The 15,971-nt window shown below is 41.8% G+C and overlaps 1 protein-coding gene across 4 annotated transcripts in view; it reads right to left on the reverse strand.

The window, feature by feature from the left end:
- The window catches only part of TTLL11 (tubulin tyrosine ligase like 11), a 152,383-nt gene that overhangs the window by 105,101 nt on the left and 31,311 nt on the right, over nucleotides 1-15,971 (reverse strand). For all 4 annotated transcript variants that reach the window (XM_075578980.1, XM_075578978.1, XM_075578979.1 and 1 more), the window contains one exon: nucleotides 1,185-1,760. In XM_075578980.1, coding sequence (XP_075435095.1) covers nucleotides 1,185-1,760 — 576 coding nt within the window. The remainder of the gene's footprint in view (nucleotides 1-1,184; nucleotides 1,761-15,971) is intronic.

Consider the following 15,971-nt stretch of genomic DNA (forward strand, 5'->3'; position numbering starts at 1 on the left):
TGATACATTTTAACCAAGTCTAACAAAGTATTTCCTTAATTTATTTTTAAGAGTTAGACTCACGAGGGGTGCGATTTCCTCTGGCTGTTCCCTTGAGTGTGACCAGCAAGTGCTTGTACTGCCAGAACAGATACAGATACAGATAAAGATATACACACACACACACACACACACACACACACACACACACACACACACACACACACACACACACACCACACCCCCCCCCCCTTATTGGTTCCCTGATAAGGGTAAAAAAAAAAAGAACTTCAATTACAAACACTTTCCCATTCAGAGGTCACGAAGAAATTCTACTCAAAGCCTATGTGGGATTGTACCTTTAAAACAAGGTTGGTATTTTATCAACACCTTTAGATATTTGAATGTTCTATTTCCTTTTGCCTTTAAAAGTGTTCTTGCCAAGGCCTCTTTCCTCATAGGGTTGTGTGTATGACCTAAAAGAAGTGATGGGAAGAAGGTATGGTAAAGACATCTAGACTGGTTTTAAATAAGTTGTTTGTGGGATGGTGCTCAGAAAGTGCTAGGACCGTATGTGATGGAAGGGAGTATAAACTGGGTATAATGAGTAAAAGTAGCAGTACTAAGCCTTAAGAGGGCATAAGGTACCCTGAAGGTTGGGGTGGGTTGTCCAAAGACACCCCCCCTTCCTCATTGGGTTAGCCCCAGGTAATGTACTCACGATATTGCTTCTTCCAGAGAGGGTTCTTGATAAAGTTCTCTGAACGAAACGCGTTGAAGTTTTGCTGCTGTCCCACATCCATATTATCCATCAATAAAGGACTGTTATTGCAAGACCTGCTCTCTCTATCTTTGCTGTGCGCTGCACACCCTGGCTTTTGATTTTAAATAAGGAAGGGAAGCTTTTTCTAAACAAAACAAATGCTAGGATAAAAGGTTGTTGATGTGTTGGAATGTGTAGGCTCCAGGGCAAGGATAGAAGGTACTTCCCCGAAGGTTAGTGCCAGCAGTTCTCTATTGGGAGATTAAGTAAAATCTAACTAGGGAAAATGAGCAGTGGGCCATTTGGTCTGTTTCTAACGTCAACTTTTATGAATTGGTGATGCATTATACTGGAGCAGAACTCTGATCCACAATACACACACACATTACATGAACAGTATGTGCCAAGCTCAGGTTTTTATACATAAAGAAACTGGACTTACCTGGAAGCAGGTTGGCCCAGGTTTTCCTGGTGGTATCTCGGCTTGGTAATACACCTTGAGCTCTGGTGTCAGGGCAATAACAGTCTTAATTACTAATGAAATGATATCTGACCACACTTTCTTGATGTCAACCCCTTTGGATGAGAGTCTATAAAGAACGCTGGAAAAAGTCCTCTTACTACCAGTGTGCACACTGTCCGAGTGGATAAAATTCCCACTGTGAATATTAAGCGAATAGTTTGTTAAGTGCATATACACGTGGTGTAGGTTTTTATGGTTAGGTTCTTGATATGGCTCTGTGCAAAACCTTGAGAGGCCATCTTTGGCTATATAAATTTCCAGCGGTTCTAAAGACCTTAATAAGACATAGAGACGTATATCAAATTTTAGCTTATCCATAACAAGTGGTTTGCGGATGTATTCTTGGACCACCGCCGGCCTAATCTGTATGCTTCCCATGATCCTGATTTCACTGGGGTCTTTAATTAGGTAGATCCCATCTCCTTGACACCCACCATCAGGTTTCACAATGAACGTGGGTTTCCACGAAGGGTCGTTTTCTTTTGCCATCCGTACCTGAAAAATGAATAAAATACATTCCAGAAAATGGTAATTTTAAAACACAAGTATGTAATGCCCAACGGGGCAGTGTTTTTTGTTTTATACCAAAGTATATTATGAGGTGCATTATAAAGATGCAGATTCCCTTACTCGCGGCTTAAAACTGGCCCGCCCGACAGAGGATTGAAATGACCAAGAAGTACTGGCGGCACCTTTCCCATTAAGTATCTCTGGACCCCGGTGATGGGCCCGGCGATGCCACTGAGCCCTGTGGTTACAGAGGCCTGCAATCTTCCCCACAACAATTAAACTGATTGCTGGGAGAAAGGTATCTGTCCCCAATAATTGCATTTTTATACGTGCCGTAGAGATTTTAGGCATCCATCTTGGATTTGGGGATTTTTATTGTCAGGAGCCATTTTAAGCATCGGCCAAAGAATTTGTCCAGTGAAAGCTATGTGAAAGAGAGACTGGTGAGGTCTTGAAACCTTCGTAAACAACGACATCAAGAGAGAAAATCTCTACAACATCCAGAAAAGGCCTATTCAAATTAAATGTAAACGTGTACAGGCAAAAGCACTCATATTCCAAAATATCTAACTATTGTAAGTATTGTATATAAAGAAAAATGTGTTGAAGCAGTCTGTGCTGATCAATATTTTCTTTACAAATTATTACTTTAAGAGATATCTTCTTGCACATTTTAACTCTGTTATTTTTTTTAAATCTGATGCTCTGTTCAGGAGATCCAAGCATGTGAAATAGTAAGTGTCCGGGAAGTAAAAATGGAGCTCTCCCCAGAGCCCAGTGCAGTCTAAAGGTTACCATGGTAACCTCTGAAGCTAGAGATTGAGAAAATTCATAATTTTTAATGCTTGTTTTTTTTTTATATTGCTTTTCTTAGAAAGAAAAGGACATGCCCCGAGGGTAAGATACCTACATTAAATGTGTAAGGCCTCGTTCAGGGTGCCAGAGGCAGGAGTTGGAGGGCGGGCGTTCGCGTGTGCGAGCGGCAGTCTGCTGGGCGATGTGTGCACATCCTCCCCAGCAGACTTTTTCAGGAGTTGAGGAGGCGGGGCTACAGACAGCAGCTTAGGGATCGAAGTTGCAGTCATGAAATCATTCTCAAGAATGATTTCATTGGCTGCCGAGGTCCCAGTGACGCTGCTGCACAACCTGGCTTGTTTATTGAAACTGTAGCCAGCGTCAACTCCGTACTTCGGAGACAGGGCAGCTGCTACCCTGACAACCACAATTAACTTTAAATACATTGTTTCCCACGGCCGCTCGAAGGCTTAAGACGTCTGGAAGGGATTTCTGCTTTATAAACCTCCACACAAAACAAAAAGCTGCATATTGATACTTGGCAGTAAACATGGCTCATAATATGGCTTCATTATTTATCAATATGTTTCATTATTGACCAATATGTTTCATTATTGACCAATATGTTTCATTACTTGTCAATGCAGGGGCATGTACACGTAATAAATGATAAACCAATGCATTTGACGAAGATTAACACTGCCCTAATTAGTGAACGTGTAACCTCATTATTGTTTTTCTTTCATTATTTTGACAACTGCCAGAAAACGACCCAAATTTATCCTTGCCACAAATCAGTGGAGACGGAGAAGAGTGCAACAGATGAATCAGACTGCCCTCCTATAATGATAAGCCCTATAAAATTTCATGTGCAGTAGGGTGAACAATGTAGAACAGGCAGAAACGAACCCAAAGGGAGGGTCAAAAGAACCCCATAATATTGCACTCTATGCCAAACATCACTCCTCCTAGGCACTAATAGTCCTTAGGTGGTTGTCTTACTATATTGGACACTGTAGCTCCAGAGAGAGGCTAGCAGTGATTTTTTTTTAAACTAGATATTCCAAAGAAAGAAGCTGTCGTCATCTGCTTGCAGATTAGTTCAAAATCTGTTCAGCCCTGTGCTTTATACTCCAAATGACACACAAGCTCAGGGATTCATTTGGGTTCGTATGTTTTCACTTGTACAATAAGAGTGACAGGTACATATATCCCTTTCGCTGGCACCGAGAAGATTCCTGTAGACCTGCTAAGTACTGCAGGTCAATGCTCATCGGGACTGTAGCACTTAGTGGATTATAAATCTTAATGCATTTGACTGTCATCATATATATATAATATATATATATATATATATATATATATATATATATATATATATATATATATATATATATATATATATATATATATATATATATATAATCTGCTGGGAACCAATCCCGATGGTTTGTTACTGGCCCAAATGGCTGGTGTGAAAGATGCACACAGCATTCCTGGAAAGGAGGTAGGGGAAGCAAAGCTGAATCCTGTAAGTGGACAGAGGTGTGGATCGCTAATTTAAATTGATGCTTGTCCTCTGGACAATAGCCTTTCTTTTATGCAAACATTTAGAAAGGATATATCTGACCCATTTGGTGCTCAAGGGCATTTCAATGAATTGTACAACAGTGAGTCACAGGCGTCTTTAACACCGAAGAGGTCAGATGAGTCTCTAAACCGAATGTAAGCGGGATCCTTACAGATGCACCTTGTTAAACCTTTCGCATTATGGTTATTTTTGATTTGATTAATCTTGAAATGTTTTGTTTCAATCTTTGTGATCGGTGTTTTCGAAGGGTGCACAGCTCCCTCTATTGTTGAGTTAGGACAAGTTACGGAGGATACAATTGCTTTCCACTGAATTTGAACATTAAAAATACTAATAAAATAGAAAGTGGCTGATCCTCACTTTTAGGATCGTCCAGGCCCCTTTCTCTGCCGAGCCCACCAAACTCTACTGGGATGGTCCCACCTCCCACCCCACCCAACAAGCTCTCAACACCAACCTCTGTTAAACAATGTCTAACTAGTCCCTCTCCTAACCATCGATTTTCGACCCCAGATTTTTAGAACTCAAAAATAGAGGCAAGGGTTTGTAAAATGTATTATATACTTTGTATTTAGAATCATCAAAATCATCTAAATTATAGGAGCTAACTACACACCTAATGCTCTTCATTAAGGCTGCAGAGCAAGCAATAACCTATTTTTTTTTAAATAAATCTGTTTGGTACTATAAGAAAATACTTGTAGCATAAAAAAAAACAACAACTCTGAATTACATTTTTAATGTATTATAATGTAACAAGCGTTTTTTGTTTCTATAGCAACCATTTACAAAGTCACATCCCCTTGCTCAGCTGAAACCGGCTTGGAACACTCCTTTTTGAGCCCTGCCCTCTCTCTAGCAGTACACAAATTGTATCTAGTGACTGTCTGGTCACATGATCTTCCCCACAAAACTTTGCATCTTTGGTCCTCCTCTGTTGGTTCACGGTATTTTGGACTTTATCCACAGCGCCAGGAACGATTAATTTGTGTATATATATTGTTTGTACAGATTTGGAATAATCTGCTGTTTTTTTGTTTCTTAGGCTGCTTAATTTTATATCACATTATTGCAAATCACATATTTTTTGATATAATCACTTTTAATTTCACAGTGTGTAGGTCAGCGCTTTTTAGAGGGCTTATATCAATTTGTTTGTTTGTTTGGTCCTCCTCTGCTGCACTGATAGCCATTTAGTAAACCCCTGAGCCAAATCTTCGCCGATCGAAAAAAAACCCCCAATAATTAAAAAAAAAAAAATACAAAAACACACACGGCTTGGACTGCTACTTTAATACCAGATGGGTGACACAGTTCGATTTAACAGTATATGAAGTCAGAAAAAACACAGCTAAATAAATCCGTGAAATACTTGCTAATTTCACACAGGTACATGGATTCCTTGCTTCAGATCTCTCCCTCATTTCAAAATCTGCATCGGGTTTTTATAAATTCTGATTATACCTGGTATAAAAATATCACTTGTGAGCACATTCACACGTGTAAGGCCTCGGGCATGGTCAGCGCTTAGGCGCTGACCCGTGCTGAGGCGCGCTTACGCTTACCAGTGAGCCCCTGCAGCCGCAATGAGAGCGGCTTTAGCAGGGGCTCGCGCACTTCAGCAAGCGTGCGGAAGCGTAGGTCTTAGAAAATTTTTAGTTTCAAGCGCTCACTGGAGCGCAGGGCCGGTCACGTGAGCAGTTCGCCCAATGAGGGCGAACCAGCTCCGTAACGTCACTGGCCCGCCCCCCCCCACCCCCCTGACACATCCCCGGATGTGCTAACCAAGGCCAGGGAAAGCACCCGCTTTCCCTAAGCCTCAGCGCGCCTCCGCACGGCTGCTGCAACCCTGGACGCAGCCTAAGACAGGTCTGCAACCATAATTTTCACCATTATCTCCTAGCATACAAGGCTTCCCCTGCAGCTAAGGATTCTGGGAAATGACATGCAAGTGAGCACACAGTGCCAACTTTTGCTTCAAATCTATTTTAACATGGACCCCTATAAGCTTATGCCTGCCGCATTACACAGATTTTCAACACAGCCCGAGTTAAAGTAGTGCAGAGCCAGTAACCCTGCTCAAAGGCAGCTGTTTCATCCCTTCGGGTCTCACCAGTGTGAGGGTGGTTATACTGGCTTTGCAATGTAAAGCTGGGATAGGTTTCAACCACACACATTAAATAAGCTTATAACTTCACAACCTAACCTGATATCTTCTTTCCTCTATTCTCAATTGTTAACTTGTGCACACTGCACTATATATAGATAGATATGCTCAAATTTCCCTCAATGTTCCCATATGAACAATCTTATTTGGACAAGGGCATATGTCAGACCTTCACAACCCCCCTTTATTGACCTGACATGTTTTTATAGGAACACACACACACAGCACTATTCATAATATTCAAGGTGTAGACACTTCTAGAACAATATATACTCTTCTACCACCTATACTCCTTTTGGGTTGTTTTCCAAACATATAGAATCAACCCCTAAGGCTGGGGCCATGGTGCCTTCGCCCGTGCGGAGGCTGGTCAGTGAGCGGGCGCTTACCTGGCCATGGTGGACGGGCCGTGGGGGTGTACCTAGGGGCGTCACGGAGCTGGTTCGCCCTCATTGGGTGAACCGCTCACGTGACCGGCCTGTCGCGCCAAGAAATCCTTTTGAACTTATTTCTTGCGCAACGCGCGCCCCCTCCCGCTTCCGCCCGCACGCCACATGGACGCGAACCCTGCCTTAAGGCAGTCTGTTCGCTCAGGTCTGCGGTACCATGGCCCCAGCCTAAGGCCGCGCTTACAGTGCTGGCGACGTCGCCCGAAAACAAATGCATTGTCGCCGCCACGTGCGATTATAGTAAGCACGACGCCGACGCGATTTTCGTTAGCCGGGAATATTTGATTTGTCGCCTCATGTGACAGCCCCTGAACCACGCCGCCGCAAAGCGAAATACAACTTTTGCTAGCGGCGACGGCACGCGTCGTGTCGCCATCGCGGGCACTCTAGGCGCGCCCTAAGTCTGCAGACTACAAATAAAATTTCCCTTTCCCTTTAACAATTGATCCAGCTTTCCTCCATTAGGTTAGTGTTTAGCCTGTTACTGCTACATATTTCCCACTATTATTGCTATTAACATGTGTAAAAAGGAAACAGGTCGAAGCAGATGGTGTTGGTGACAAGAACAAGCCCAAATGCGCTCTTCGTAGCCAAACCTGAGCCACAAAATGACATGTGTGTCTGAAAACTGTCCAGCAAGGCTATCTTGAATCATAAAGAGCACAATTGAGTTTGACGCCTTGTTTCATGTTTGGCCCACACGACCGGAAATCTGAACCATTGTGACACGGGCTGATGTGAGATGGGCATCTGCCGTCTAGGAACTGGACCAAAGCGTCCACGTTGTGTCAAATAGGCCACATCTGTCAAAAGGTAATTATTTTCAGCTACTTCCAGACTGGACTTGGATTCCAACCGATGACCTTGAAGTACAAACTCTATATTCTACTGCCAATCAACAAAGTCATCTATATAACAATTCCTTTCTTTTTATCAAGTGAAACATTTTTTTTTTTAACAGCTTGAGGGAATATATGTCTTGTTTATTTGTTGGAAATCTGTTGAAGGGTTTTTTTTCCTTAGATATTTTCATTCTCTCTGTAGTGCTCCACAGCAATACTTCTCAATTAGATAAGGTATGAGATTGCCATCTAATGCCAACTAACATTCTTATTTGTCATGTCGGCCTATTTTATCATTCCACGTTTTATCTGCTAATTAAAACCACAGAGCTGCGAATGTATTTGTGTCGATCCTTTCTCCTAAAAATCCTCAAGATGATTTGGAATTGTGGCACAGAATGCGTAGTACACATGCGTGTAGGGACCTAAATAGCCACACGCACGCACACAATTACCTTTCTATTAGGAGAATATATTGCAGTGTAAGGAAGCAAATCACAGTTGAAGCTTGCTTTAAGAAAGCAATAAACCAACCTGTCCAAGTACGAGAACATGGTGCTGCGGAATTGCCACTTTTAAAGACAGGAGATAGTCTTGTTAAATTCAGCTTAAAAAGGTTTTTAAAGCAGCAAAACATGAAGCATTTAAAAAAAAAAAATTATTAAAGGATTTTAGCAGGGGGTCTATGGTACTGACCTCCATTAATTTGAGCTTCGGGGACCCAATGCTTCCAGAGATACTTATTTCTGTAGGGGGTGCAGGATCTCTGTGGAGTTTAAATGTCCAGGTCTCGTGGGCCAACAGGAAACCGCAAAGGGATAACGTCACAGCTTCCTATTGGCCCGTGGGACATATAAGCCGCTATTTCGTTAGGCGTACAAGTTCCATGGCTGCCGCTACCGGCAACCCCTACGGAGGTAAGTATCTCGGGAAGCAGGGGGTCTCCGGAGCAGACATGAACCCGGTTCAGCTCCGGAGACCCCCTACTTCAATTCTGTAATATCCTGCTTTAAATATATATGTACACTCCATGTGCTATGAAGAATGAGTTCTATAATAAAATTAATTATATACCCCGGTGATGGAAAAAAAACAACGCAAAAAAACAAAACAAAACAAGACAAAGTAACACAAGCCGCACATTTAATAATACATAGACCTGTGTCAATATGCAAATGTAACTCTGCCCCAATGCCTCTCGCTTGCTCCATAAATTCCTCATCTCGTCGCAGACATACCCCAAAATGGCACAACGAAATAGTCTACATAACGCTGCCTGGCGCGTATAGTGTTCAGCACAATTTGCATTTAAATAAAGTGCTTTGATACAAGGAGCCGAGTGTTCATTCCTTCTTTACCTCGTGTTCCACGCCGTTGCAGTGAGAAACAGGACAGGGGTGTGCATTTCCGCAAGAAACATAAAACGGCTAATGAATACCAGTGCAATACAGCGAATGGGATAGTTAGTTCCCTAAATACAATCACAAATAAATGATGCCTGCTTGCTAACTCAAGAGAAATACAATGAAATCAATATTATTTTACTTAGTTTTGCCCATGTGTACATACTTTATATACATATTTAACAAGTTTAAAGCAGCGATACTACTTTCCCCTTCCCCCCCCCCTTTATTTCATGCCTATGTAAAGCATGTGGCAATGTATAATTCTACATCCTCACTTAAGCTGGCAATCGTTTGATGCTCCTATTATACATCTGTCAAAATCCTGATTGTGCCTAACATAATGGCCGCCTTCTAACTTTGTGGTGCAGTCTGTGAAATGCTGCTGCGGATATGTAACATTATGTTACTAAGTGTAACACATTATTGTTACAACCCCTCCCCCCCTCCCCCCCCCCCCCCACTGTGTCTCCTCTTGATTCCGGTCATTTGCCTTACATGTCCCACTCCACTGGAACAAGCTCCCCTACCACATGCAATCTCCCCTCTCCCTAACTATCTTCAGAAGCCAACTCAAAACTCATCTGTTTTCCATCACATTCCATGATCCTCCATTAACCTCCTATCCCATCCCCTACCCTCACCCCACCCTACCCATTGCCAATTATCTCTCCTACCCTCACCCCTTCCTAAAGCTTTCCTAAAGTCTTTCCAAAACCCTCCAAAGTCACCCCCCCCCCCTCACCGATCCAATTGTCTCCACTGTCCCACCACTGTCAGACCAATCACCATGCCACAGACAAGACTAAATCCAGAGACCTGACCCAAACCCCTGTCCACCAAGCAAGCAAGCTCTCCATGCACCTAACCCATAGCCTGACCATAATGTTCCCACCCCTACCCACCACAATGACATCTTAACAACTACTCTATAATCTAATCTATATGTAACCATGCCTTTGTTTTACAAACTAATGTATAGCACCCTGGATAAGGGCGCTATATAAATGTTATTATAAATAAATAGTTACAGCTTTCAGAGTCATAGACAGTCTGCTGTTTGGAACACAGCAACAGATCTGTTTGTGATACTTTGTTGCCAATGGGAAAAAACTCAAAAAGGTGTGCATCAGAGCCTGATTCAAAAGAGGAAGTGGATATGACTTTCTGAATGGTTGATATACATTAAGAAATCAGTAAAAATGGCATTATGAGTTTAAAAAAAATGCAGACTATATTATCTAATACTACAGAGCGGATTGATTTAAAAAAACATAGGATTTTTTTTATGTTTTGCTGCTTTAAACCTACATCTTTCAAAGGCTGTAGAACGTGCCTCCATAGCTGTACACCCAATGCTAATCTCTTCCGCTAGCCCTAGCAACAAATGAGTTTAGCTCTACAGTATAATGTTCGCATGTAAGAAAAACAACGTGATTTTTAAGAGTAAGCAGGCTGTGTAAAATTATGATTAAAACATGGAACTAAACTATTGTCCTACATTCCAAATTCTAATTAAAACTTCAAAAAACAAAATAATGAGTAGAGACATTAATACATAGTTATCGCCTTTTTTTTTGTTTCTCGCAAGATAGCACACCCATAATTCACAAAATAATAAATACAGTGATGGTATTTTGTCTCGAGAGCCTTACTTGCTCATAATAGTATGAATAGAAACTAATTTATAATACAAGATTATGACGAGTCATTCCATGACGTGGATATTAAAGCAGCAATACAGGTTTAATTTTTTATTTTATTTTTTTATTACAGGATTGAAGCAGGGGGTCTCCGGAGCTGAACTGTGTTAATTTCAGCTCTGGGGACTCCCTGCTTCCAGAGATACTTACCTCTGTAAGGGGTGCCGGTATCTCTTTTCAGTTTAAATATCCCGGTCACGTGGGCCAATAGGAAGCCGCACTGGATGACATCACAGCTTCCTATTGGCCCATGTGACAGTAAGTAAGTTGAGATACATTTTAATGGACCAACAAGAAAGTTCTTCACAGATGTAATCGTATGCACTGTGGTTTCAAAGTCTTAAAAATCGTCAGCACTTGAAGGGTTTCTGTGGACTTGGTGGCACAGTTCTCAGCTGGTTCAAATCTTCTCTAACAAGCAGGTGAACAAGTGCCAGTCATGTGGAGTGCCAAAAGGCTCTCTCTCATCTCCCATGTTATTTGCGGTGTACATGCTATCTCTGGATGAAATTATAAGACAACATGGCCTGGGTTATCAATGCTATGCAGATGAGACACAACTCTACTTTGGTCCGGGCATGAAGGACCCATTATCAGACAATGGATATCTAGCAGAGCTCCTAGAACTCCAGTCATCAGGTGGCTCAATCAGTGGCTCAATCAACGACTGAGCCCCCGGTGCCGAAGCAGGGATATCCTGAAAACCTGACCTTTGGTGGCTCATAAGGACTAGAGTTGACCACCTCAGCCCTACATAATCAAAATCCCAGCTATCAGAAAGAGCTCCTGTCACTCGCTCACTTCGATCCGCACGTGAAGAACTAACAATTCCCAGAATCTTCTTGACTTCCTTTTGGGCCCAAGCTTTTACTGTTTAGAACTCTCTGTCTCCTACAGTCAGAGAGCCCCCCCTCTGCTCAAGTCGTACCTATTTCCCTAGGCATTTGATTCATGAACCATGATTGAGTCACATAATTATTATTATCATCGTTTTAGTGAAGTTCGAGACACATAAGAAACACAACGTAGACATACTAAGACATTCTACTTAGTAGTGATGACTGACAGAGATCCTGACAGTACAGGATACCCAACAGTTGTAGAAATCGACAATACTAATGTGAAAAGGTTTTGTAAAGGAAAAAATAACAACATTTTAATCATGGAATTTAGCTCAGGTTAGTATTTAATAATGACCTAAAATCAAGAGACAGGCCCCTCTCTTTCTTCTCTGTATATGGACACTAAAAGAAGAAACCAGCAAGGTATCCAAATCACTGCGCACACTAATATACTGTATATGAAATGGAATCAACCTACAGTGAATATACACTTTTCCCGGACAAATACAACTATTACTATACTATACAAAGTTATACTATTCTACAGTTTTCCACTATAGATTTACTGTAGGCCAAAACACTCAGCCAGGACATGCACAATAAATAACATCAAATACAGTATTTACGAGTCTATACCAAATTAAAGAAAGAACGTCGAGATTCCCAAACGAAAGTTCTGAGTTCTGAATCATACAGCAGGTTCATTTTAAGACATAGCTGTGGGAGACTCGCATAAAAAGCTTGCCCGTAGCAAGCAATACCATGGGTCTCCAACATGGTAAACTACTGGGAGACTGCACAGTGACGAATGTGATTAAGAGCAGGACTGGCAAAGACAAGGCTGGTTCTATATTGTGTTTCCTTTTGAATTGGGAAAGTAGAGCATCAGGAGTACAATAGCATTCCCACCCTCGCCCAACCTTATAGTACAAAACCTTAAACATTCAGTGCATTAAAAAATGTATTAAAAATAATATAATTTAATTGGACTAAACTGCATCTTTCCACTAATGTTTAAAACATACTGTATATACATATTGCGTTCATTTATTCAACACAATGTACATTTACGAAAAGTTATAAAACATCTATGTTTTCCATTGGAAAAAAAAATATATATATATATATGTCAAGTACTGTATATTGTTGAGCCTAATGACTATTTCCTGTTTTACGGTAAGCAAATGTTATTTTGGCAGAGGACCCTTCTCTGCAAATGCAGGATTCCGCTTGCGTCAGTTTTACTGCCAGCAATGAAGAGGTTAAAATGTGTGCCATAATGCTGCATTATGTAGATCAGAAGTAGAGGAAACTTTACAAAGAGACACACGGCAAAAGAACAGCCACAGGAAACAGAGGGGGAAAAAATGACTCATTAATAATCTGTCAGAACATACCTTCTCTGCTTAGCAGGAGGCCACATGAAAAATGAAGAAAGAAAAGGAACATATTTTTGCTGCAGCGTTGGCAAATGCCAGTGATGTTTCATGCTAATTTTTTTTTTAATTTAAATGGTAGCTTATTTTCTCTTTTTTGTAAGGGCACAGGATGAGAGGGAACTCGGGTGGCTTTCTGCCCTTGACGTCATTCCCAATTCTTAAGGAGAAGGAGCGGCTCAGTGAGTAGAGACACTGGCTCTGTCAACAATGATAATGAGTTTGAAGTTCAATTCCCGGTGTCGGCTCCTTGCGACCTTGGTCAAATCCCATTATCCGCCTGTGCCTCAGGCACCAAAAACATAAGAGTGTAAGCACATCTGGGCAGGGACTGTGTCTGTAACAATCCTATCTGCTGCGTACCAAGCACTATACTATACTGTACTGTAATTGTGACGCGCTTTCAGTCCCATTGGAAGAAAAGCGCTATATGAAATAAAGTTATTATTCAATGTTGCTTTGGCAGCTGCACAGGTTGCTACATGCATTATTAAACATAGCCTATTAAACATAGCCTAATGATGGGTAAATGGTGAAGACGATCTGTGCCATAAAGCCCTATCCCTCTGCACGAAGAAGTGTCTTGTGTCAGAAGACTGCTTAGTAGATTTGGCCCTACTTCTGTATGTTCACAGGTCTACGGTCTGACCACAGTAGCATAATAAAGAGAAGACACAAGTGGTTAACGGGGAATATACAGCATATATATTAGTACACTGGACACTCCAATTGTCATTTTAAGTTTATTTCAGCTTTTTCTCTCCAAGCTTCAGGGGGGAACGTGAATTCTAAGCAAAGTTCTGTTGCTTGCGTTTTGCATAGATTTGCACTCTCTCTCAAAATTAACTGACATGAGAAAATATGCATTTATTCCTCATTTTAATTGCTATTCTGGCTCAGATTATATACGCAAGGCAACCTGAAACCTGGGACATGTTTCACTTCCTTTGGCGCCTTCATTTCGTATGATATAGAGCGCGTGTTGGACAGGGGGGAAGAAACGCCAGACCGATAGACATATTCAGAATGAGTCGCGTCCACTGAAAAAGGACAATCCCCAAAGAGTGAAAACATGCACATTTACAATTGTTGCATTTGTCCAAGGAGAAGCCCCTGTACAAATCAAAACAAACGTGTATGCACCTTTTAAATATGACGTTTTGGCAATCGGAATAATAACTGGTAAGGAGGGTTGACGATTTTAAACCGGTTATAAATCACATTCACACTGATATTCATTTACAGGCATACCCCGGTTTAAGGACACTCACTTTAAGTACACTTGCGAGTAAGGACATATAGCCAAATAAGCAAATGGCAGCTCACGCATGTGCCTGTCAGCACGTCCTGAACAGCAATACCGGCTCCCTACCTGTACCGAATGTAACGTACGTGCTTGCCACAAACTGGTACCGGATCGCGGGGCTGAGGTGGGGATGTATAAGCATTGAGCTTAGGCCACGGAGTCAGGTTCGGAGTGCGGATTCCATAGTCAGACATAGCCAGGTCAGGATTGGAGAAAGTAGGGTTAACGTTATCCAAGAAGGGGTCAAGGCAGGCGGCACAGGAGCTGTGGTCGAGGAAACAAGCCGAGGTCATCAACAGGAAATCTTGGGTGAAGGTACTTCAGCATAGGAGGCTAGAACCTTGAGAGAAGCCACTGCAGCGGAGATGCTTCAGCGAAGGTGCTGCAGTGCGTCAGGAAAAGACCAGGAGTAAACTCCACTTGGAGGAAGCAGGAACCAGAAGTGCAGACACGCCACAGGAAACGCTGGGGAAACCAGCGTAGCCGCTTCAGCGCGGCGAAGGCCAAGTCTGCCAGGACCATGGAAGCAGCACCGAGGCTACTATGCAAGAAGCCCTAGGCAGCAAGGGACTAGGCACAGGATACAAGGCACAAGGAGGCCTAGCAGGCCAAACAGAGAGTCTGTGAAAAGCACAGTAACTTGCAACTTGGATTGCAAAGTCTATGTCCAGCAACTTCCTGAGGGCGGGGCAGGAACTAAATAGCACAGGAGGCCAATCAGGCCAGAGCTGCACAGGAGGGAGCAAGAGGCAGGTGATTGCAGAAGCAGGGAATAGTTTGTCTGGAACCTGCAAAGCTCCGGATGGATGGGCTCCAGCCAAAGCCAGGGGCAGATTCCTGACACCGAAGCAGTGTGCAAGCGGGGAGACTATAGAGCCTGTTACAAATGCATTATTTACATCATTTATGCATGTATATGACGATTGCAGTACAGAACATGCATCGATAAGTGGAAAAAAGGTAGTGCTTCACTTTAAGTACAGTTTCGCTCTACATACATGCTCTGGTCCCATTGCGTACGTTAATGTGGGGTATGCCTGTATATATTTTTATAATAATAATAATACACTGTGTTGTATAATTGTAGTCCAGGCAATTTACATGGATTGCATGCATTTATGAACAAGAATAAATAAAACTACAAAAACCATTATGTTCAAATGAATAATATCACCTCAACTGGTGGGCTCCAAATCTGTCCATGTGTGTTTCCCCAGGGCCAGTGTGCCTCTTGAATAATGTAATGAGCCAAGAAATATATTTCTAACTAGGAGTTTCTTCGACATAAATCACAAGACCTCCTTGTCTACACATTGTGCTTCAAAAAGTAACAAAGAAACAGACGATTCAGAAAACAAACCCAGACAAATTAAATTTAGAGCAATAAAACATTTTTTTAATCTGTAGTAGATATACGGTGTGTATATATATATATATATATATATATATATATATATATATATATATATATATATATACTGTATATATATATATATACACATAATTTACAATTTGCCTTCTGAGTATATGTTTAATGCTATTCGTGAAGAATAACAGTTCACCTACCTCCTGCCACCAGTTCCCTGTTGCAAATTATGTACAGGTTTAGCTTTAATTTAAATGTGTTATATTGGCTGTGTCTGTTGCAGAATCGTAGCTACT

Source organism: Ascaphus truei, chromosome 21 (assembly GCF_040206685.1).
Source record: "Ascaphus truei isolate aAscTru1 chromosome 21, aAscTru1.hap1, whole genome shotgun sequence".
Lineage (NCBI taxonomy): Eukaryota > Metazoa > Chordata > Amphibia > Anura > Ascaphidae > Ascaphus > Ascaphus truei.